At 55.3% G+C, this 22,427-nt stretch overlaps 1 protein-coding gene across 3 annotated transcripts in view; it reads right to left on the minus strand.

The window, feature by feature from the left end:
* KCNQ1 (potassium voltage-gated channel subfamily Q member 1) overlaps positions 1-22,427 on the minus strand; it is a 307,207-nt gene that overhangs the window by 221,622 nt on the left and 63,158 nt on the right. For all 3 annotated transcript variants that reach the window (XM_019713689.2, XM_019713688.2, XM_074336909.1), the window contains exons 3-6: positions 5,555-5,681; positions 4,982-5,060; positions 4,555-4,651; positions 3,903-4,043 (exon numbers count right to left, since the gene is read on the minus strand). In XM_019713689.2, the coding sequence (XP_019569248.2) occupies positions 3,903-4,043; positions 4,555-4,651; positions 4,982-5,060; positions 5,555-5,681 (444 nt within the window). The remainder of the gene's footprint in view (positions 1-3,902; positions 4,044-4,554; positions 4,652-4,981; positions 5,061-5,554; positions 5,682-22,427) is intronic.

Consider the following 22,427-nt stretch of genomic DNA (forward strand, 5'->3'; position numbering starts at 1 on the left):
GGGGCTAGGGATCAGAAACACAAGGTCTCTGGGAACCCAAACCACATGCGCCAAGAGGGGCAACTCTGCGAGGAAAGTGCTGGAGGTGGGAAGCTGGTCAGGGAACAGAATAGGACCCTCAGGACCAGGAGGGCTGGAGCGTGATTGGACCATGGCAGCCATAAACACTTTAGTGTGAATTAGCTTGCTATGGGTCTGTCACCAGCATCTGGCTTTGGGGAACGCCAAAAGAACTGGGGCTGGTAACAGCCCTCTAAAATTTATAACAAGCCTTTACAGCATCCTGGCCAGGTGCCTGGCAGTCCCCAGCTTTCTGTGCTCCCACTGACCTCACTCTCTAACAATCCAGGGAAGTAGGTGCTCATCTTACACCCATTTTACAGATGGGCCCAGAGAGGTTGGGTAACCTGCCCAGGGCCACACAGCAAGTCAGTGGTGGAGCTAGAATGCTGCTCCACATCCAGCTCTAGCCCATGCTGCTGGCCACACCACTTCCTGTTTCGCTGTGTTTTCGGATGCTGACTACATTTTGTTTTCCTCAGGCTAAAGCTGGAAAGTTCTTACCCTCGCTGATATGAGCTGAACCCCACCCCAAAGGAAGTCAATCCTGTATACCACCCTCACTGAGCCTGCCAAGTCCATGTAAGAAATCCTCCCAGGTGCTGGCCAGTGGGCAGTTGATGGACCTGCCCTGTGGACTCCTACTCATCCTGCAAAACCCAGCTATAAAGGCCCTTCCTTGGGGAGGGCTCTCTGGCTGGGCCCCCAGAGCCCACACTTCTTACCCCCCACCAGATGGTCTACAGCACAGACTGGACAGGGGCTGGCGGTGGCCTGGGTTCCTGCAGACCCTCCGTTCTCAGCTGCATAGCCCTCCCAGGCTTTGCAAGGAGTTCTAGGCAGAGGAAGAGCCCTGGAACGGGTGGGGTCTGAGTGCTAGGGTGGGGGCCTGGCCTGCTACCCCAGGGCCCCTGGGGCCTCGGTTTCCTCAGATTTGGATGAGGTCCTGACACTGGACCCACCCAATTGGGCTTGCATGTGAGTATCGGGGCGGGGGGCTGTCCTCACCCAGGCCCCCACTCAGTCCCCAGACCCCTCTGACCTCACCCTGCCACGATGTAATACAGCCTGGGAGGCTGGAACTTTCTGGGGCTGCCAGCAAAGGAGAGAGTGAATAGGAATCAGACTATTTTAAATGGTGGCTGGAATGGAGGGACAAGCTCCCAGGTTTTCACTCTAAATTCTAAATTTAGATATAGGGGGTAAACAGAGCCCAGCAGCCTCTGATTTTAGAGGCCCCCGGGCGCTAAACAGAGGACTCCGTGTTTGCGAGAACTGCTTTTTCTGCACTCAAACTTTAACACAAACAAATGCATTTTGTTCCAAGGGCAAAGAAAAAAGTCTAAATCCTCCCCAAATACCAGCAGCCAGGCGTGGGGCGCCACACGTGGAGGAGCAGGGAGCTCTCACGCCAGAGCCGGGCACCCCCACCCCCTGGGGCTGGGGGAGGAGGAGACACTCAGCCCCTCAGCATCTTTGCTGCACAGCGTGGAAACTGAGGCTCGGTGAGGGGAGGGACCTTCTCACGAAGTCCGTCTGGGACACCTGCTCTCCTGGGCTGAACAGTGTCCCCCCGAAATGCTGTCTATCCAGACCTCGGGAATATGGACTTCTTTGGAAAGGGCCCTTGTCGAGGTGATTAAGGGTCTCGAGAAGACAGCATCCTGGGTCACCCAGGTGGACCCCAAATCCAGTGACGAGTGTCCTTAGAAGAGACAGAAGATGCGGCCACAAGCCCAGGAGCACCCGGAGCGCCCAGAAGCAGGAAGGGGCAGGAAGGAGCTTCCCCCAGCACTTCAGGGGGAGCACAGCCCCGAGACACCTTGACCTCGGACTTCTGGGCTCCAGGACTGGGAGAACACAGGTCATCTGTTTCAGGCCCCAGTCTGTGGGGCTTCACTGTGACAGCCCCAGGAGACTAATAAATCCACCCACTGTCCCAGGTGCCACAGCATGAACTGCCCTGGAGCACATCAGCTCATCCACACACCCTTGTAACAAACACTGGCTGAGTCTAGGACCTGAGGATATCTGGGCCTCCCCCATCCCCACGGCACCTACAGCCCGACGGGCACACGAGTGTCTGCTCTCTAAAGGAAACGCAGGGGACGGCACTTCCCACACCTCCGACGCCCTGTGTGTAAGAGGCTGGTCCGGCTCCTGGGCAGCCCCGGTGCATATCAGAAATGGCCTCGCCTGTGGCCCTGGCTGCTAGAGCCCAGTGGCAGCCCCACCTATTAGGTGCATGCCCTTCATCTGTCTGCCCAGGCAGGGAGCCTGGGCCTGGCAGGGGTGGCACTGGCGCCCATGGTGGGGAGAACGAAACCAGAACAAAGGAAACTGATAGAAAGCAACTGCTGGAGCACAGATGCAAACTGGCTGACAGCCCCCAGTCAGGCCCACCCGGCTTACGTTTCTGGAGCTCTATGTGTCCGAGCGGCGCCAGGAACACAGCCCATAACTCAAGCCTTGGGGGCCGCCTGGACAGCTGCAGGGGCAGCCGCTGCTATGAATGGAGCCGTTTGCCCCAGGGCCTGGGCGGCGGGGGGCCCAGGGTGGCCCAGGGCCTGAAGGGAACAATGGCCAGGCCGGGGCCCACAGTGGCCGAGGCTGGGGCTGCAGCTGACGGCGAGGGCTGGGGCACCGGTGCCAAGCTGGGCACAAAGGGGCCGTTTTCCCGGCCGGCGGGCGGATGTTTGCACAGGTGTGGGAGTGGGCGCGCCGCTGTGCCTTGGGCGGGGGGTAGGGGGGCAGCCTTGCTGCTCGCAGCTCCAGGAACAGCCGGGAATGCAGGGGGGCAGCGCCAAGGCTGGGCACTGCTGAGCGGCGGGCATTCACCCCCATGCTTCCAGTCCCCCAGGAATCCTCCCAGCTCAGGGTAGCCTGTCCCCTGCCTGTCACCAGGACAGGTCCTCTGTGCCCACCACAGGCAGGCTCCCTGCTGGGGGCTCAGCCCTCCCTCCCAAACCTGCTCGGGCCTGCCACAAGTGGGCCTGTGGGGCACAGACTGTCAGACAGGCGCTGAAACCGGGGCCTTCCCCAATCCGGGAGCTGGGTTAGCATGCCCTTGCCTTCACTGAACAGCCTGGCACTTTGGAAGCTTCCAGAAAACACACTGACTCAGCCAATGTCAGGAGCCCTCCCTGAGGGCCTGGCCTCACTGGGTAAGGATGCAGAAAGAATAGGGGCACGTGCCTGCCTGGAGCCACAGAGTGGCTTCCTGCCCCACCTGGACAAGCTGGGAGGGGCGTGGGGAGCCCTGGAGAGAGAAAAGCTCCTCCGCTTTGTGGAGGGAAACAGGCAGGACCCACACGGTCAGGTCCTGGGCACCCCCGACACGGTCAGGTCCTGGGCACCCCCTCATGCAGGCTGTGACCCTCTCCTCTCCCTGGCCTGAGCAAGCCTGAATATCAGCCCCCAAGTTCAAAGGGGTTCCCACTTGGCCACTCTCCGCCTCCAGCAGCTCATAATGGGCCAGTGTCCACCTGCTGTCGCCCACACCACTGCTCCAGGCTCTGTCCTGGACCCTCCTGGGGCACTAGCTCCTGGCAGCCCCAGAGCCCTTTGAAGGAGGCCGTGTTGTGCCCTACCGGAGAGGTGGGGAGCGTGAGGCCTGGCCCGTGCCCTGACCTTTCCCCCAGCATGTGTCCTGCCTGGCCACCTCCAGCCTTAAACCCCAGCTCGGCCCAGGCAGGGTATCCAGCATTCGGGCTTGGAGTCCCCGTCAGTGAGGCATAAAATCTCGAGAAACGAGAGCCCAAGGGTCCACAGGCGACGTCCTGCCCCGTCCTCTGCCCTGCGGCCCCCACACAGGACAGCCCCTCCTGAAGGCCCCGACTTACCACCCCCCACCACAGGGCGTCCGCGTAGCTGCCAAACTCCACGCGGCCCGACTCGTTCACAGCGTCCTTCTCAGCCAGGTACACGAAGTAGGAGGAGAAGATGAGGCCCAGGAAACCGATGTACAGGGTGGTGATCAGCTCCTGGGGGGCGGGGGGGGGGGTCAGCACACATAGGCACCTGGGGCCACTGGGAGAGGCTCTGGACAGACATCCCAGCAGCGCCAACAGGTACCAGACAGCTCTGCATAAACCCCGGCACGTCTCACACACGGACGCCGAACGTCAAAATAACCTATTTCCAACAACTGTCCGTAAATGGCCGCGGTGGGGTTTCACCCTCCAGGAGCCAGGCGGGCCCCCGGCATAGCCATGGCAGAAGGGTGGGCTCTGCACATGGGCACAGGCTTGGCCAAGCACCCAGCTCCCCTTCCCGCAGAGCCCAGGAGAGATGAACGGTTTTAGATTTCAGAGCCTCTTGGACCTTTTTCCATCTTGCATGTCTGTCCTTTCATCTGCCCGACAGTCTCTTGTCCCCAACTCGAAGGTATATGGGCACAGCATCAGCCTGGCAGGCCAGGCTCGGCTGAGATGCCGCACAGACCCAGTCCTCTTCACCCCTCCCAGGCCCCGCACCCCCCCAGGAGCTGATCACCTGGCGGTGGATGAAGACCACAGAGCCCAGCAGCCTCCAGGTGCCGCCCTGGCGGTCCACGTGCAGCATCCGCAGGATCTGGAGGAAGCGGATGCCCCTGCGAAGAAGACGTCTCGTGTCCCCACCGGGCACCCCACCCACCCCGCCAGGCGCCTCCATTAGCCAGAGGGTAAGCCCTCCTCAAGCACAGGGCCCTCAGTCCCCAGACCACCTTCTCGGGAGGCCCTGGGTCACCCATTTACAGATGAGCAGACTGAGGTCCCCGGGGGGGTCATAGTTTGAGTCCCGGAAATGAGTGAGAGCTCGTGTCAGGTCTGGAACCCTGACTCCGCTCGAGCCCCGAGCCGGTCTTCCCCACCCCCACCCCCAGCAGGCTGCCCCATGGCTCTCGCACCCCCAACTGGGAAAGCCTGCAGCCCGGACGTACCTGATGGCCGAGGTGGCAAACACCTGCCCTTTGGAGCCCACGCAGAGGACGACCATGGAGGCCACGACCACGATGAGGTCTGGGGAGGCAGCGGGTCCCCACTGTCACCAGCCAGGCGTCTGGCTCAGGGGAAGGAGCCTGGCGGTCAGGCGGGACAGGGCCCCACAAAAGGGACACAGGGACGCCTCATTTGGGAAACCCAGCCCTCTGCCTTGGGCACGTGCAGAGCCTGCCCGATCCCACCTCCCAGCCCAGCCCACAGGCTGCTGAGGGCATCAGATGCCCACGCCGTGCCAAGCATAAGCAAAACCCATCCTGTAGTGGTGTCTGAGGACAGGGGACCTGACCACCGAGGCTGGCTCCTGAACTAGGGGACTTGGCAGTTCACCCTACTGGCCTTGCAGTCTGGCCCTGTCACGGGCACAGTAGCCTTCAGTCTCTCAGTCCTCGGGGAAGCCACCGCTGGTTCTGGAATGGGGGTCCACCCCGCCAAATGCGCCCTTCCTGGTAGGGTGCCTAGCCCTGGCCTGGAAACCCGGGGGTGAGGCTTCCGTGGGGACAGACGTGACTCACCGATGATGGAAATGGGCTTCCGGGCAAAGCGCAGCCGCCCCCAGACGCCCACGTACTTGCTGCGGCAGCCTGCTGACCAGAGGCGGACCACATACTCCGTCCCAAAGAACACCACCAGGACAATCTCCTGTGGGGACAGACAGGTGTGAGCTTACCTTGTGACAGGGCTCTGCCACCCGCACCAGTGGGCAGGCCCCTGGCACCGGGAGACTCTGCTCGGAGACACCACAATAGCAGCCGGCCTGCACCCTGTCTGCTAGGGGTGGGCTATGCCTACTGGACAGGCCAACAGCCTCCACTAGTGGACACCCATACAGGCCTGCTGCTCTGCAGACCAGGCCCCTTCCAGGCCCAGGGGATGTCCACACCAGGGCTCAGGAGCAGCTCTGGGTCACGTGGCCTCACCTGGCCCCCAAAACATGACATCCCACAGCCCACATTTTTCAGCTAGCACTCACTTAAACTGTTGAACCCCAAAGCTCTACACAGCCACACATCCCAATTTGGGGGTTGGAGAACATCCATCTTCATGGGCCTGTCCCTCTCAGTTTCCACAACCACCATGCCGCCAGGGACACTGTATCCAGGGACCTTGGCAGCCTTCGTGGGGGTTCTAGTGCAAGAGCAGCCCGGGGTTGGGGAGCTGGACAGCAGCAGGAGGGACAAAGGTCTCAGAGGGCATCCCTGGCACTATCCTGAAAAGAGGGGCAGGTACGATGTCAGCTGTGAAACAGTGCCCCTCAGGGGACCCCTCCATGACCAGGGCTCTGGCAAAAGCTGTTTCAAACATCAGTCTTAGTCAGGGGACTTTGAGGAAGGGGCAGGCCAGAGGGCCAAATGCTAGCATTTGGGTTATAATGGACGGATAGACAGTGGACAGATGGATGTAAGGATGAAGGGAGAGAGAGGTGGGAGGATGGACGGGTAGACAGACAAAGACAGACGCCGTAGAAATCACATTCAAAAGGAAAGTGCTGTACATCAACAAATGGGATAACCTCGATGGAACCGACCCATTTCTAGAAACGCAAGACCTACCAAGACTAAATCACGTAGAAAAAGAAACTCTGAATAGGCCTATAACTAATAAGGAGATTGAATCAGTAATCAATCATCTCCCAACAAAGGCAGGCCCTGGACCTGATGGCTTTACTGGTGAATTTTACCGAACATTCAGAGAACTAATCCCAATTCTTCTCAAACTTTTCCCAAAAACTGAAGAGGAGGGAACACGTCCTAACTCATTCTGTGAGGTTGGCATTTCCGTGACACTGAAGTCAAAGACATGCAAGAAAACTACAGAACGATACCCTTTATGAACATTGTATGCAAAAGTCCTCAATAAAATACTAGCAAATGAGGTTCTGCCGCATATTGAACAGATTACACACAAGGACCACGTGGGACTTATTCCTGGAATGCAAGGATAATTCAACATATGAGCATCCATCATTGTAATACACCACATTAACAGAATTAAGGAAAACCCCACACGATTATTTCAATTGATGCAGAAAAGACATTAGACAAAATTCAACACCCTTTCATGATAAAAATACTCAACAAAATAAGAATAGAAGGAAACTACCTCCACATAATAAATGTCATATAGGAAAATCCTGCAGCAAACGTAATACTCATTGGTGAACGATGAAAGAGTTTCCTCTAAGATCAGGAACAAGGCCAGGTTGCCCACGCGCACCACTTCTAGTCAACACAGTCCTGGAAGTTCTAGCCACAGGAATCAGGCAAAAAAAAAAAAAAAAAGAAATAAAAGCTATCCAAATGGGAAAGGAAGAAGTAAAATTATCTGTTTTCAGGTGATATGATCTTACATGTAGAGAACCCTAATGGTTCCATGAAAAAACTGTTAGACCTAATAAACGAATTCAAAAAAATAGGATACAAAGTCCACACACGAAAATCAGTTGCATTTCTATGTCAGTGGCATTGTTTGTACAGACAATGGACAATCTGAAAAGGAAATTACAAAAACAATTCTGTTTACACTAGCATCGAAAAGAATAAAATACGAATTAAATAAGGAGGTGAAAGAGTGCTACAATGAAAACTGAAAAATACTGCTTAAGGAAATGAAAGCAGACACGTGTAAATGAAACATGTCCCGTGTTCACGGACTAGAAGGCTTCACTACCGCGAAGATGTCGATACGACTCAAACTGAACTACAGATTCAGTGCGATCCCTCTTAAAATCCTGATGACTTTTTTTTTTTTTTTTTTTTTCCAGAAATAGAAAAAGTCATCTTAAATTCATATGGACTGTCAGGGGACCTTGAACAGCTCCAACAAAACGTGGTCCATCCATAGAACGGAGCCTTAAAAAGGAGGGGAAGTCTGACATGTGCTACAGCATGGACGGACCTTGAGGACGTGACGCTCCGTGAAGGAACCCACCCAGGCCTGCTTCTAGCTGATTCCCTGCCCTGTCCCCCCCGCCCCCCGGGAGCCTGGCCCTGGCAGGAGGCTTCTGCTCCCACTGGGTGACAGCAAGAGGTCCTGCTCCTATGCCCGACTTGTGCCTTCCCCGCCACATGGGGGTAGGGATGGCTGGACACTGCTGTCTGGTTCTCACGTTATTAGGGTGAAATAATACTTATTCAGCTTGTGTTTGGGGCAAGCTCATTGGATAACGGGTGGAAATGTGGCAAAGTTTCCTGCTTTCCTTTTGCAAAAAACATTCTCGGTTAGGAACACGGAGTCTTTCAGGGGGTTGGGGGCAGGGAATATGGTTGAGGGTGCCTGGGAGATGGTGGGAGAGCAACGGGCTCTGGGGCCTCATGGTGGGGGTACTGGCCCCACCTCTGTCCTCAGCCTCGGGGACAGTGACCTTGGCTGGGAGCTGGTTGAGACCACTAGGGGCGGGGACACGTTCACCTGTCCATCCCCTCCCCAGCCCCGGAACAGTGCCTACCCTGGTTGGCGTTTGACGTAAAAATATTGAATGAATGAATGAATGAATGAATGAATGAATGAATGAATAAATAAACAGACCAATGGGCTCGCCGATTGCTCCCTGGTAGCAAGGGCTTTCTCTTATTCATTTGTTTTCTGAGAATCTTCCCGACAGGAATATGCAGTGTCCCTCTGTGCAGACACACACACCTTTGGGCTGGTCAGTCTCTTAGCAGATTTTTTCTTATTTCGATGCCTTTTTAAATTACTTAAATACCTTCTTCAGCTGTGTCCTAAGCAGATTTGAAGTGCTAGACGGGTCTTAGCACAGACCTTAAAATAAATAACTACCAGGGATTGTTGCTGATGGCTGCCTAACCCCCCAAATTATCCTGGCCTCACACTTCAGGAGAACACGGTGGGAGCTCAGCTACCCCTGCCCTCCAGGGCTGGCAGACAGAGACGGCGGGATCCCCTCTGGAGGGTGAGGTGTAGGAATAATTTAAAACAATGCTAATCCTCAAATCCTGTTTGAGTCTGGAATGCAGCAGCCGGCTGGGCTCACCGTGTCTAAGCAGCCCCAGGCCCAGGCTGTGGCACTCGTCAATGTGACCTGCCAGCACGCTGGGAAGGGGCGGGAAAGAGCCCTTTTATCATCACGAGGCTTGAGACAAAATGGCCTCTGTCCGCTTCAGGCGCTGAGCAGGATGGCACTTGGGGCCAAGGCCATGGCTGGGACTCAAAACTGGAGGCTGCTCCATGGGGCCCCTGAGGGCTCCCCGTGGCCCAGGCACCTTGAGGGGCAGACTTCCAGGCCAGTCCAGCCCATCACCATCTCTTGGAGCCACCTGTCCACTGGCTTGGGCCCCAGGAGTGCTGGACAGGCTGGCCTAAGGTCTGGACCAATGGGGCCCTGGAAATTTTTTTTATAAGAGGGGCCTTGGCCACCCTGGCCTGGGGGCTGTTGCAGGGGCTTTGGCTGAACGTGACTGTCACTTGTTGGGGGTTGGGGGAAGGTTGGAGATGGAACATACAGGAGGGATGACCCCCCAAGCCATCCCCTGCTGCCACCCCTCATTCAGTCCAAAGTGGGCTCAGGGCATGGCAAGGTCACCCCCTCCTGGCTCTGGGTTAAGGGAGGCCAGCCTCCACAAAAGGGTGCCCTGCTACCCTCCTTTCCTTGGGTTTTCCCGTCCCTGGCCGGGGCAGATGCCGGAGAAGCATGGAGGGTGAATTAATAGGAGCGTGAGCTCCCCAGAGCCTGGCATAGCTGTCACCTGCCTGGCGTCCTGCTCAGGCCCCGCCTGGCTTCCCACTGTCCACGTAGTAGTGTCAGGTCTGCAGCCCCAGCACGGGGCCCACCAAAGCCCACCCCAAGACCTTCCCATTGGCCCAAGGCGCCCATGCACCCTGGCGCCACCTTCCAGTGCTTTGTTTAGGGGATGCTTTCCCTCTAGCTGCTCCCACCACGCCCTCCTGCCCTTCTCAGTCCAGTGCAGGCACCCCCATGCCCTCTGGGGAGCTCCGCCTACCACACCTGTTGAACCAGGGACCTTCCTTGGCTGCCCTGCTTGCTGATAACAAGCCAGCCCAGAGGCTCCTCTCAGCAAGCCCCCAGGTGTGCACACAGGTCAAAGATGGAGATATGAGGAGAGGGGCTGTCCTTTTGTCAGGATCACCGCTGAGACCCAGAGAGATAAGGACCCCTCCCACCCTGGCCACTGCCCCTCAGGAAAAGCAAGACTGCCTCCTGGCTGCAGTTGGCTTCATGGACAGGGTCTTCCAAGCCAGTGTGGGTGCTGAGACCCAGCTACAGAACCAAGCATTTACCAGCTGCCAGAGGCCAGCCGGACATGCAGAGAGGGACATCCGGGTCCAAGCATCTAACTATCCAACTAGCACTGCCCCCTGCAAGGCCCATGTCTACCTTCGCAAGTGTCTGTGTTGGCCAATACAAGGGGTGGGTGTCTGGGGTAGCTCTCAGAGGCATGCTGTGTATAATTTAGAAGTATTTTTAAAAACAAAGTTCCTAACAAACACCCAGTTAAAAAATGGACAAAGAATTTGAATAGACATTTCTCCAGAGAAGATACGCAAACGGCCAACAAGCCTGTGACGGGACGCTCAGCATCACTGGTCAGCAGGTCAATCATAGCAAGACACCACTGCACACCCACCAGGATGGCCACTGTCAGAAAGCAAAACAGAACAAACAAACAAAAAAACAACCAGACAAAAGCAAGTGTTGGTGAGGACATGGGGAAATCAGAAGCTTGTGTCCTGGTGGGACTTGTGAAATGGGGCAGCTGCTGTGGACCAGTATGGAGGTTCCTCAAAAACTCAAACACAGAATTCATGTGACCCACTTCTGGGTACACCCCCAAAAGAACTGTAAGTAGCGTCTCAAAGAGATCTGTACCCCCATGTTCACTGCAGCATCATTCAACAGCTAAAAAGGGGCCGCAGCCCGGTGTCCATTGATGGTGGAACAGATACAGAAGACATGGTCCCTCCACACACTGGAGTGTCACCCAGCCTTAAAAGGAGGACAGCCTGACACCCGCTGCAACGTGGATGGACCTGGAGGACACTGTGCTGAGTGAAACGAGCCAGAAACAGAGGGACACATCCTGTGTGACCCCATCACACGAGGTCCCTAGAGGAGTCAGATTCACAGAGACAGGAAGTAGATGGTGGTGCGGGGCTGGGGGAGTGGGAGGGGAGTGTTCCATGGGGACAGAGTGTCAGTTGGGGACAATGGAAAGTTCTGGAGATGGTGGTGGTGAAGGCCACACAACGTGAATGTGTTTAGGGCTACTGAGCTGTGGACTTAAAAACGGTGAGGGTGGTGAATTTTATGTTTTGTGTATTTTACCACAATTTTAATACAAAGAAAGCAGATTAGTGGATGCCAGGGGCTGGGGCGGTGGGACTGGGGCGTCACGGCTCATGGGTGTGGCGTTTTCTTGGGGTGATGAAAAAGTTCTGGAACAAGACAGAGGTGCTGGTTGCACAACACCACGAATGCACGAAACGCCACTGGGCTGTATGCTTCACAATGGGTGAAGGGGTGAATTTTATGTTGTGTGCTTTTCCACAATACAAGCTCGTGTCCGGGGGGCCCTGGTACCCGGCCGCTCTCGGGTCAGGTCTCTGCACCGGACCTGAGCCCCTGCCTGGCCCGCCTGTGGCGCGGACAGGACAGCCGCTCTGCAGCTGGCCTCCAGGCTTTAGGTCGTCATCTTCACACCCTGTGGGCTGCAGAACACACACTGGGGTGAAGACGAGGGAACTGAGGCGGTGAGGGCCAGCAGTCCCCACGGGGCCGACAGAGCAGGGGACGGGGTGGGGGGCCGCCTGCGCCCCGAGGACTTTGCTCACTACGGCGACGTCTGGCCGTTTAGCAGACAGACACCAGGCGCCTCCAACCCAACCAAGGAAAAGCTCAAAGTCACAAGTCAGGAGCGTGGTCACACAGGCACGCAGGCCCGGACCTGCTGGGTCCCTGGGGGGTCAGGGTGGTGGTGCAACAGCAGATCTGGAAATCGCAGGAGCGAAGATAAAGATTCAGAAGGGCAGGTTCTTATCTGGGTGCACAAAGGGGAAAGGCTGGCGATTACTCAAGCGTTTCGAAACTCCGCGGAGCTGGAAGGGCGGCTCAGGGAGGAGCATGAAGGGCGGCCGGCCAGGCGGCTTATCTGCACCCACCTTATCAGCTGGGTCCTCATCATGCAAGACCGCCTGAGCCGCTGCGCTCGGCGGCACCGCGTGACCAAGAAGCGCTGGGACCATCCCTGCCGAGAAATGCTCACAAGGGACAGATAGCAAGAGGGCCTGAAGGTTAAACCCGCTCAGATCAGCTGTGCTCACATTCTGACCTTTCGGATGAAAGAACTGTGTTTTTGTTTTTCGGGTTTTCTGCTGCACAGTCAAGGAAGCCTCACAGATCCTTATCGTGATGACCCAGCGTCTCTGCTGGGACTGCTGTGTTCTCTGTATAATCAGACTCTCTCTACACAGGGTGGGGTATTAGCTGTGGAGGATTAGTGCTGAGGTTTGTGGGGGAGAGGGGACATTGCGCTTGAGGGTCGGGGACTGACGGGAAGCAGGAATTGGGGTCAAGGACAAAAGGCACACCGCCCTCCCAGTGGATGCCCGACGTGGCCCACTTAGGCACAAGGCCTGGGGACCTTTGCAAAAGCTCTGCTCCCCTCGAAGGCCTCCAGGGTGAGAAGGACACGGGTTCTTTCCGGGGTGCACAGGATTTCAAAAGCCAGGCAGAGAACGGGCCTGCAGACCAGACCCGGAGGACGGGTAGATGTGGCAGCCAGACCAGGCCTCCTACTAGAGCCAGGGGTGCGGATGACCAGTGTGAAGGTCTCGCCCTCCTCCCATAAGCCTGCGGGACCTGCGGGCCGGCCCTGCCCTGTGCCAGGAGGTGTCCCCACAGGGGACTGTGGTCCCCACAGTGTACAGCCTGGCCCGCAGGCTCCTGGGCCAGCTGTTCCACCTCCACGTGGGACCCGATAAGCCACAGAGGGAGTGGGCCTCGGCATTCCCAGAGGGTCAGCTGGCCGGAGCGCGCGAAACAGGCTCACAGACTGCTCAAAGCGCCCTTTGTTCAGGGGCCCGCCTGTGGCCAGCTGCTCCCAGCCGCGCGCCCGTGAGGAGGGCTCATGGGCCTCCCGGTGACATGTGCTGGGCACAGCTGGGGCCCTCCATGCTCACCCGCCACCCGCCCCGCAGAGCACCAGCCCCACCCCAACAGAGCTGCCCAGGCTTAGGGCAGGCGCCACGGCCTGAGGGGGGGCAGGAGGAGGGCGGGTAGAGGCGGGAGGCCTGCACAGGGGCGGGGTCCTGTCTGCTTCGGAACCCCCCACTGGGGGAGCTGACCCCCATCGGCCTCTCCCGTTACCTCTCCTGTAACCACGGAAGCCCATGCGCTCAGCCACGTCCCAGGGCCCCAGGGCCCCACAGCCCTCCTGCACACGCACCCCACAACCTTGACCCTGGGACCCTCTATGTCCTGTCTGAGGTCCCGGCTGCCCATGGTGCCCCAGAAAAACTCTGCTCCCTGCTGCCCCCAGCCTTCCAGCCAGGCGCCAAGCCTGAAAGCACAGGGAGGGGCGGCCATGGGGGTACTGAATGGCTCCGGGGGGATGCGTAAGGGACCCCCATGCCACCCACAGCACAGAAGACCCCTTGATCTGAAGCCTTAGCCCATATGACGCACCCCAAGCCCTTCACACCACCACTTCAGACACGAGCAGGGTCCCCCTGGTCTGCCTCTCCTGCCCAGGCAGCGAGACTCAGCCCAACCCATGGGGGACCCCCACCTCACTTTCTTGGCTGTCTCCCCAGGTCCGGGTCCACCTTTTCTACCTCAGAGCCTGGCCCCAGCATGGCACCCACCCTGGTGCTCAAAGGGCCACACGGGAGATTCCAGGTGGGGGGCATTCCTGCTCTTTCCCCCAGCCCCTCAGGGTGGGTGCTGCATTCTGGGGGCTGAGGGGGGTCAGGGAGACCCAAGGGGCCCCAGGAAACACTGCTGCCCTGTGGTTAGGACACTGCCCCCCCGGCTCCACACAGGTCTGGGGCTCAGGTCCCTGAAGTCACTGGTGTTTTGGGGTCCCTACTCTAGCCTCTCCCCAATAGGCCAGCCAGCCTGAGTCCTCAGGGTCACCAGACACTGAGAGCCTGGATGGGCCAGCCGCCCTGTGTGCTCACCGCACCTGTCACAAGTTTTGGGGTGACTCCGAAGGCACGGGGCCACTTTCCCCCAAGAAACAGCTCATCGGCCAGCTGATAGGGCGGCCATCCTGCAGACAAGGAGAGGCTGCAAAGCTTGCCCCATGGCCACACAGACAAACACTGCCATCCGCCTGGCAGCCGGGCCCCACAGTGGGGGACAGGGCCCTGGTGAGGGGTGGCAGCATTGGCCCCCGACTCAGACATCGCCCCAACAAGGCAGCTGGAGGCCCAGTGTCTGGGCTGTCTGGGCAGGCTCTCCAGAGGCCAGACCACAGGGGTGGCACAGGCTGTGTACCCCCCTGTGCCCCATACCCAAGCGGCTCCAAGGGCTCCCTGTTCCTCGATGGGCCTGCGTCCACCCCTTGGGCTCCCCTTGTACCACCATCCCAGTCTCAGAGGAGCCATGTTCAAACGTCTCATGACAGTATTACAGGCTTCGTGGCCAGCCGGGACAAGCCTTGAATGTCCCCGCCTGCAGAGAGGGCACCTTTGCCACATGGATGTCCTGGGGACTCCCCTGGAGGTGCCGACAGCCTTTCAGGGAGCAAGAAAAATGCAAGGTTTTGCACCTTGAGCAAACTCTTCCTGCAGCCGGAGGCTCAGGCCGGCCCCACTCCATGAGACCTCGCGAACTCCTTTCAGGCCTCCAGCCCCACCTCCTTCTCTGACCACAGTCCTGCAAGTAACTGCAGACTCCTGACGCCTGTCGTCAGGCCCACAGATGGGTGATAACCCCCTCGGGACACTGTGTATGGAGGGTTGGGAGGAGACTACAGACTGATGAGGTGAGCGACTCGGGACACACCAGCAGTCCTGCACACTCCCGGCCCTTTTCACCTGGTGAAATCCATCCCAGGATTGCAGGCTTCCAGGCTCAGCCTCTGAAAAAAGGCTGCCACGCATGGCAGGGAGGCACGTGGGGCCCCCTCAGTAACTTGACTTTCATATGGACTGCTGGTGCCTCCACGGCCGATGAGCAACATTAGATGCAGGTAGTTTCGTGACGTGCCCCCAGCCCTGGAACCCAGCTCACTGAGCTGTGGGGTGCCGAGCGCTGCCTGCTGCCTCCCTATTTGGTTTTTCCCAGGTCAGGAGGCGGACACGGGGTTTGGCAGGCACCTGACACCTGGCTGGAGAGGCCGACTCCGCCAGGAAGAGGTCCCACAACCAGCCGTCTTCTCCCTGGCCAGGACTGGGCCGTCCAGCAGATTCTGACGACGCAAAAGCTACACGGCCCCCAGTCACCCCCAGACCATCTGGCAGAGGGCAGGCACCAGGAAGCATTCGATAAATATGTGTCTGCATGTTTATACAATATACAGTGCGCATTTTACCTTATTATTTTGCTTTTAATGAGTGAATGTCAACCCTCACAGGAAGACAGTACTTGCAAACACAACAAAGCCATCAGCAAGCCACGTGGGCCATGGTATGAAAATTGCAAAAGTGTCCACAGTCAGAGAGAGTGTGTGTGTGTGTGTGTGTAGGGGTGGGGCAGGCCCACAGAGCCGTCCTGCCACACAGAGCCGCTCTTCACAGCTCTCTACTAGCTGGCACACTTGCTCATCTTCTCTTGCTGGTTGTTTAATTCCAAAATAGTTCATCCTTTTGTGTAACCTGGTAACCACTTATTTCTAATTATTTTGGGGATTGATCAGAGAATGTGGCCAACTACGTCTCAGTTTTTCAGTGTGTTATTTATTACAGTGATGTGGGACGATTGGTTTTGTACATGTTCCGTGGGCATAAGTAAATAAAACGTCTCCATTATTAGCATCCACAGTGACAGTGCTGCTTCTAAAACATGGTCCTGAGACTCTTTGCCACTCCTTCCGCTGCATCTGGGCTCCAGCAGTCGCTGGACCAAAAAGAAGTCGGCAAAGGGACACTGCCCAGTCTCTGGCCCGTCCACGTCCCGTTCCCTGGAACCAGCTGTGAGAAAGCCGCACGGACCCAGAGAAGCCCTGGGGAAGAGGACATTGCCACCATGTGGGTCTGCCATCCTGGAAGTAGATCCTGCAGCCCCAGCTGTCACCAGGCAGAGCCATCACCACAGACTCTGCCCACACTGCTGATAAGTGGTCTCGTCATGATGGTTTGAGGGTGCCAGATTTGCAGATGCTCATTACAGAGCGGCAGGTAACAGGGAAAACCATGTAACTGCCCCTATCCTCACTGTGTGTCTGCTAGAAGTGTCCTATTCTGACAGAGGTGCACGGAATCTCCCACAACTATTACATTTGACCCATTTTTCCTCGCATTTCCAATAGCTTTTGCTTTATTTTTTGTTACGTTGACACATGATAGTTCACCGTTATGTCTCCTCCAGAAATGGCATCTTGTCTGGGATGTCCCTGGGTTGACAATGACACTATCCATCGTGCTGTTGTTGTTTTTTTCCTTTTGTCTGCACTTGCATGGCATTGCTTTGGCCATCCCTTTATTTTTCAACTGTCCCTTATCGTTCACGTGACTGAACAATGTGGTAAAAATAAAAACACATCTGACAGTCCTCTGCCTTTTAATAGAAAAATTTGGACCATTTACATTTAGTGTAAAATTGGATGTCTGATTTCTTTCCATCTTACTTTCCATTTGCTATTTTACTTTGTTGTTTCTTTCATTTTTCTTATAGTTGCCGAGTTCATCAACATATATCATCCATTCCTTTCTCACTCACAGATTTGGACATTTCACTGCCCTCTTCCACTCCGTCACTGTGATCCTTCAGTTCCTTAAACTCATAATCACACCTGCTCCAATCTGAAAAGTTTCCACCAGAGTGTCCCCTACAGTTTCCTCCCCAATGAGATAGCATTTTGTGTGTGTGTGACTTCACTTCTTCCCTCTCCCTTCACCCTCATCAACAGCTCTGTGGGTGAATAAAGCAATCTCTGACATTGCTTTCATAGACTTCAAGAAAACCTGTGTATTTTTCAAGAAGCCTGAGCACAGAGGCCTCTCCTGTCTCTTTCTGGACATGTCCCTGGCTCCAACCACCAAACCCAGGACCCAGGCCAGGAGACATTAGTACAACATGTGACAACAGTCACAGAGGGCTACTTGCCTCTCACACCAGAACAGCAGCACAAATCAGTGATCCCCCAAATCCCTTGCTTCCCAGGCCTGCTCTGCTCCCCATACCTCAGGTACTGTTTGGATTGCAGTGTGCCCCCAGCCCCCAATTTCATATGTTGAATTCCTGACCCCAGTTACCTGTGAATGTGACCTCACATAGAAATAGGGTCATTGCAGATGGAATTAGTTAGATGAGGTCACTAGGCTGGGTCCTGATCGGGTGTGACTGGTGTCTTCTTTTATGGACACAGACACGCATGTAGGAAGAACTTCATGTGAACACGAAGACAGAGGCTGGGGTGATGCTGTTCCGAGCCAAGGAACCCCACAGAGCACAGCAAACCAGCAGAAGTGAGGGGAAGGGCCGGACCACACGCTTCCTCGCTGGCGTGGAAAGAACCCGCCCCAGCAAACAGCGGATCTCAGACTTCTGGCCTGAAGGGAGCCGCACTGGCACCCAGGGGCTACAGGCTGTCACCAAGGTCCAAGGCTGGACAAGAGTCCCTGGGGAGGAATAGGCCACAGGCCCCAAAGCTTTCTCCTCCTGTTCCCCACAGGCCCTGGGGAGACAGGGCCCTCCTTTTTCCTTGTAGGGGAACATCAAGCCACCCTTTTCCCACTCCATGGAAAAATCTGAGCTCTGAGGACAGAACTCAAAATGCTGAAGGGGCACTGTGGGCTGACGACCAACAGAAGCAAAGGGCTAGGGGCAGGAAAAGGTGGGGGAGGGGGGAGGACACCCAGGCTCTGAACAGTGGAAAGGCAGGTGGGGGCTTCCAGAAAGCCGGTCCTGAGCCCCCTGAGCCCGACCGCGTGGCCTCCAGGCCTAGAGCCCCCGTGAATCACACACAGGGCCTCACACACCCAGCAGCAGCCTGGGCTGGCCACCCTGCAATTTGTGGTGGGGGCGCGGGAGGCCCCAAGACCGTCCGTGCCCGCTGCAGACACCATTAGCCACCCGGCAGCCAGCTTTACACATATTTAAAGCAAATCCCCGTCTTCCCCAGGCCGGGCTATTTCCGTCCACAGGCTGGCTAAGTGGGGGTTATTTTCAGCCCAGGAACCCCACTGCTGAGGGCCATTAACCCCAAAGAAGTTCCACCCTACATCGCTACCTCGCCGGCGGAATGGGGAACAGAGGGCGGAGGGGGAGGCGGTATTTTTATCTGCCCAAGCTTCTAAAAATGTCTTATTTAAGAATCTACCCAGAACTAGAAGTTTACCAAACCGAGAGAGACTCGGGGATGAAAAGCCTTTCTAATTATCTGGTCGAAGCGCTGAAAAGGCTCTGCCTTGCGGTGGGTTGGACCGGGGTTTCTTGCAGCAGAGGCTGAGGGGTCCAAAGACCCCCGGAGACCCCCGAGGCGCAGTCGGGGAAAGGCAGCCCTGGGGGGGGGGCGGAATGGGGCTCGCCGCGCATGCGCAGTGTGGTACGCGTGTGTGGCGCGTGTGTGCGGACCGGCACCGCTCCACTGGGTCCCCATCCCTGGGTACTTTGCTCCTGTTCTGCACATCAAGAGATTTTTAATGACAGGCGGTGAATTTAAACCTTTTGTTTTCTTTCAGGAATGTTTCAAGGGATTGGGGAGAAATTGTGCAAGGATTTTGCTGTGTTAAGAACTAATACGTGAACAGCTTCCGAGGATGTATGTTGTTTGAGGGCTGAAGTTTACACAGTCAAAGTATGAGACAAAAGCAGACTTGCCATGGGCTCAGAGGGTGTCCACTTGAATTTCAGTCCCAAGAAGGGGCTGCCTTCCCCGGGAGCAGAGCTAGAAGGAAATGGCCAAAGTCTGCACTCCCCTTGGCCAACCTCTGTCCTGCCAGCAGAGCGCTCTGTAGGGGGGTGCCCAGGGGACAGCCAGCAGCACAGGGGCTGGGGGCCAAAGGCTACCAGTCCATGTCACCTCTCAGGGCACTGGGGAGGGACACTGCAACTCCCACATGGTCCCTAAGGCTCGCGGAATGACATCCATCACAAGATGGCCTTGTTTCCAAATCTGGCTGGGGCTCCAGCTCCTTGGGAACAAGTACCTTCAGACACGAAATGTCAAAAGTTACCTGAGAAGAAATCAATAACCTGAACATCTACATCTAAGAAAGAAATGGAATTTCTACGTAAAGCTTTGCCACCAAGAGAGTTCCAGGCCTGGAAGGCTTCGTGTGTGCTATCAAACATTTTAAGGAAGAAATACAGCAATTCTATACTAACTCTTCCCAAACTGAAAAGCAGGGACACTTCCCAGCTCATTCTGTGAGGCTGGCCTTACCTAACACCTAAAGTCAAGCCATTACGAGCAAACAAACCACAGGCAAATGCCTCATGAACACAGACGCAAAGGTCCGACACACAGTTTTAACAGGTCAGAGCCAACAGCGACTAATGTGTAGTTTTTAAATGCATCATGACCAACTGGGTTCATATTAAGAATTCAGGGTTGGTTTACTATTTGAAAATCAGTGTAGTTTACCGTATTGACAAACTGACAAAGAAAAGCACATATAATAGATGCAGGAAGAGCATTTGATGGTCACGCTCAATACATGCTCTACTCCCAGAAAACGTGGACGAGAAGGAACTTCCCAGCCGAGAAAGGGCACCTATAAAACCCCGCAGCTGACAACACACTTGGTGGTGAGAGACCGAGGGCCTCTCCCTAAGATCAGAAACCAGACGAGGTGGCTGCTCTCTCTTTCTCCTCACTAATAAATGTCGTCATGGCAGTCCCCACCAGAGCATCTGGCAAGGACAAGAAATACAAAGAATAGAGATTGAAAAGGAAAACAAAATAAATACATGGTATGATCATGTATTTGGGACAACATGACCATTTCCATAGAAAATCCTAAAGCATCTACTAAAAACACACACACACAAAAACAAACAAACAAACAAAAACCTCCAGAACTAGTGAGGGGAGCAAAGCCACAGGGTGTAAGATCAACGTACTAGCAACAAACCATCCAACATGAAATTCAGACAACCATACCATGTCAGGAGCACCAAAAACACAAACTACTCAGTAACAAATCTCACAAGTTACGTGTGCAATCTGTGCCCTGAAAACTACAAAACACGAATGAGTGACACTTAAAATATCTCAATAAGTGGGAAGGTACACCGTGTTCACGGATCAGAAAACTCTTTCTTCTTAAGATGTGTGTGATACCGAAATTCATCTAACCAGTCAACACAATGCTAATCAAAATTCCACCGGGATTCTGGGTAGAAATTCTAAGACTTACATGGAAATGCAGAGGACTAGAATTGCCAACATACTTCTGAAAATGAACAAAATTGAGGGATTAACACAGCCTGATTTCAAGGCTTACTATAAAAACCACATTAATCAAGAGTGTATGTGTGTGGGGGTGGGGTGGGGTGGGGGAGCGGCAGGAAGAGAAGAGAAAGTCGAGACGCAGACCCATGGGTATGGTCAACTGATTTCCATCAAAGGTGTCAAACTAATTCGATGGAAAAAAAGGTGCAGGAACAACTCGATAGCCACATGCAAAAAAGATTTAACCTTGATCCATACCTGTCACCGTATATAAAATGAAACTTGAAATGGATCACAGATCTCAACATAAAACGTAGAACTAAAAAATTTCTACAGAACACATAGGAGGAAAATCTTTGTAACCTTGGATTAGGCAACTATTTCTTAGAACACAGAAAGCATGAATCTTAAAGAACAAAAAGAACACCCTGAAAAATTGGACACCATCAAAATTAAAAACTTCTGCTCTTTGGAAAGATATGGTTAAGAAAACGAAAAGAGAAGCCACCAATTGGGAGCAAATATTTGCACAAATCTGATCATCAACTATCTAGACTTACATCTAGAATACATAAACACCTCCTACAACTCAGCGATAAGACAAATGGCTCGATTATTAAAATGGGCCAAAAAATTAAACAGAGACGTTGTCCAAGAAGGCATACGAATGGCAAATGAACCCAGGAAAAGACACTCAGCATCCTTAGTCACCAGGGAAATGCAATTAAAACCACAGTGCCAAGCGGCTGCACGCCCATCGGGGTGCTAAAATGCACCAACGAGGCTGATGAGAGCACAGCAACACTGAACAGATACACTTAGGTGGAGGGAGCGGGAAGTGGAGCAAACTGGAAAAAAGCCTGCAGTTTCTTCGAAAGGTCAACATGCATCTACCACGTCATCCAGCCAGCCCACTCCCAGGATTTACCCACGAGAGATGAAGACATACGACTGCTGAGGACCCATGTGCAGTCATCAGGGCAGCTTTGATCATAACAGCCGAGAACTGGAAACGGCTCAAGTGTCCATCAGCCCGTGAATAGATAAACAAACTGTGGTACATTTTATCCTTTCCAATTAGAAGGAAACAAAGTACTGAACGCAGGCCACAACACGATGAGGCTCACATGCGTCCTGCTAAGTGAAAGAAGCCAGACACAGGCCACGGCATGGGGCGTCTTTCACATGACGTTCTGGAAAAGGCGACGCTACGGGGATGGGAAGGAGCCGTGATGACCAGGTGCTGGGGAGCAGGGGTGCGTGTGCCGGGGAGCAGGGTTGCGTGTGCTGGGGAGCAGGGGTGCGTGTGCCACCAGGGAGGCAAAGAGGAACAGGGGGTGGGGGAGGGGCTGTGGGAACCGCCTGGGTCTTTACTGTGTTGGTAACTGTGTAACTGCCAACATTTGCCAGGACTCATCGGACGGTCAACCTAACCCCAAATAACTGGAAATCAGAAAGATGACGAAACCAACCTAAGGGATGTGTGGGGAAACTGATCATTTTTCAAAAGACAAGTGAATATATGAAAAGGAGAGATGAGCTCAATCTAAGATCTGCTGTGTGGAGGTTTTGTAGAAAACCACGCTGAGTCTGACATTGCCCCCCTCCTGCCACACCCCCCGTCTGCCCCGAGTGGACGCCTGGCCCTCGCCAGGCCCACCGAGCTGCGTGGCCTCCCCTGACCCCTGCTGACCACATTTCCGGGCCCCCAGAGTGTAAAATGCTCTCCGTCGTCCCATCCGGGCCTTCTCTCCCTCTGCTCGCGCGCCCCAAGAGGTCTCCCCTACTGGCCACTACCCTCCTCGGTGGGTCTCCCCTGGGGACCGAGGGCAGCATGCTGTCCCCTCAC

Source organism: Rhinolophus sinicus, linkage group LG06 (assembly GCF_036562045.2).
Source record: "Rhinolophus sinicus isolate RSC01 linkage group LG06, ASM3656204v1, whole genome shotgun sequence".
Lineage (NCBI taxonomy): Eukaryota > Metazoa > Chordata > Mammalia > Chiroptera > Rhinolophidae > Rhinolophus > Rhinolophus sinicus.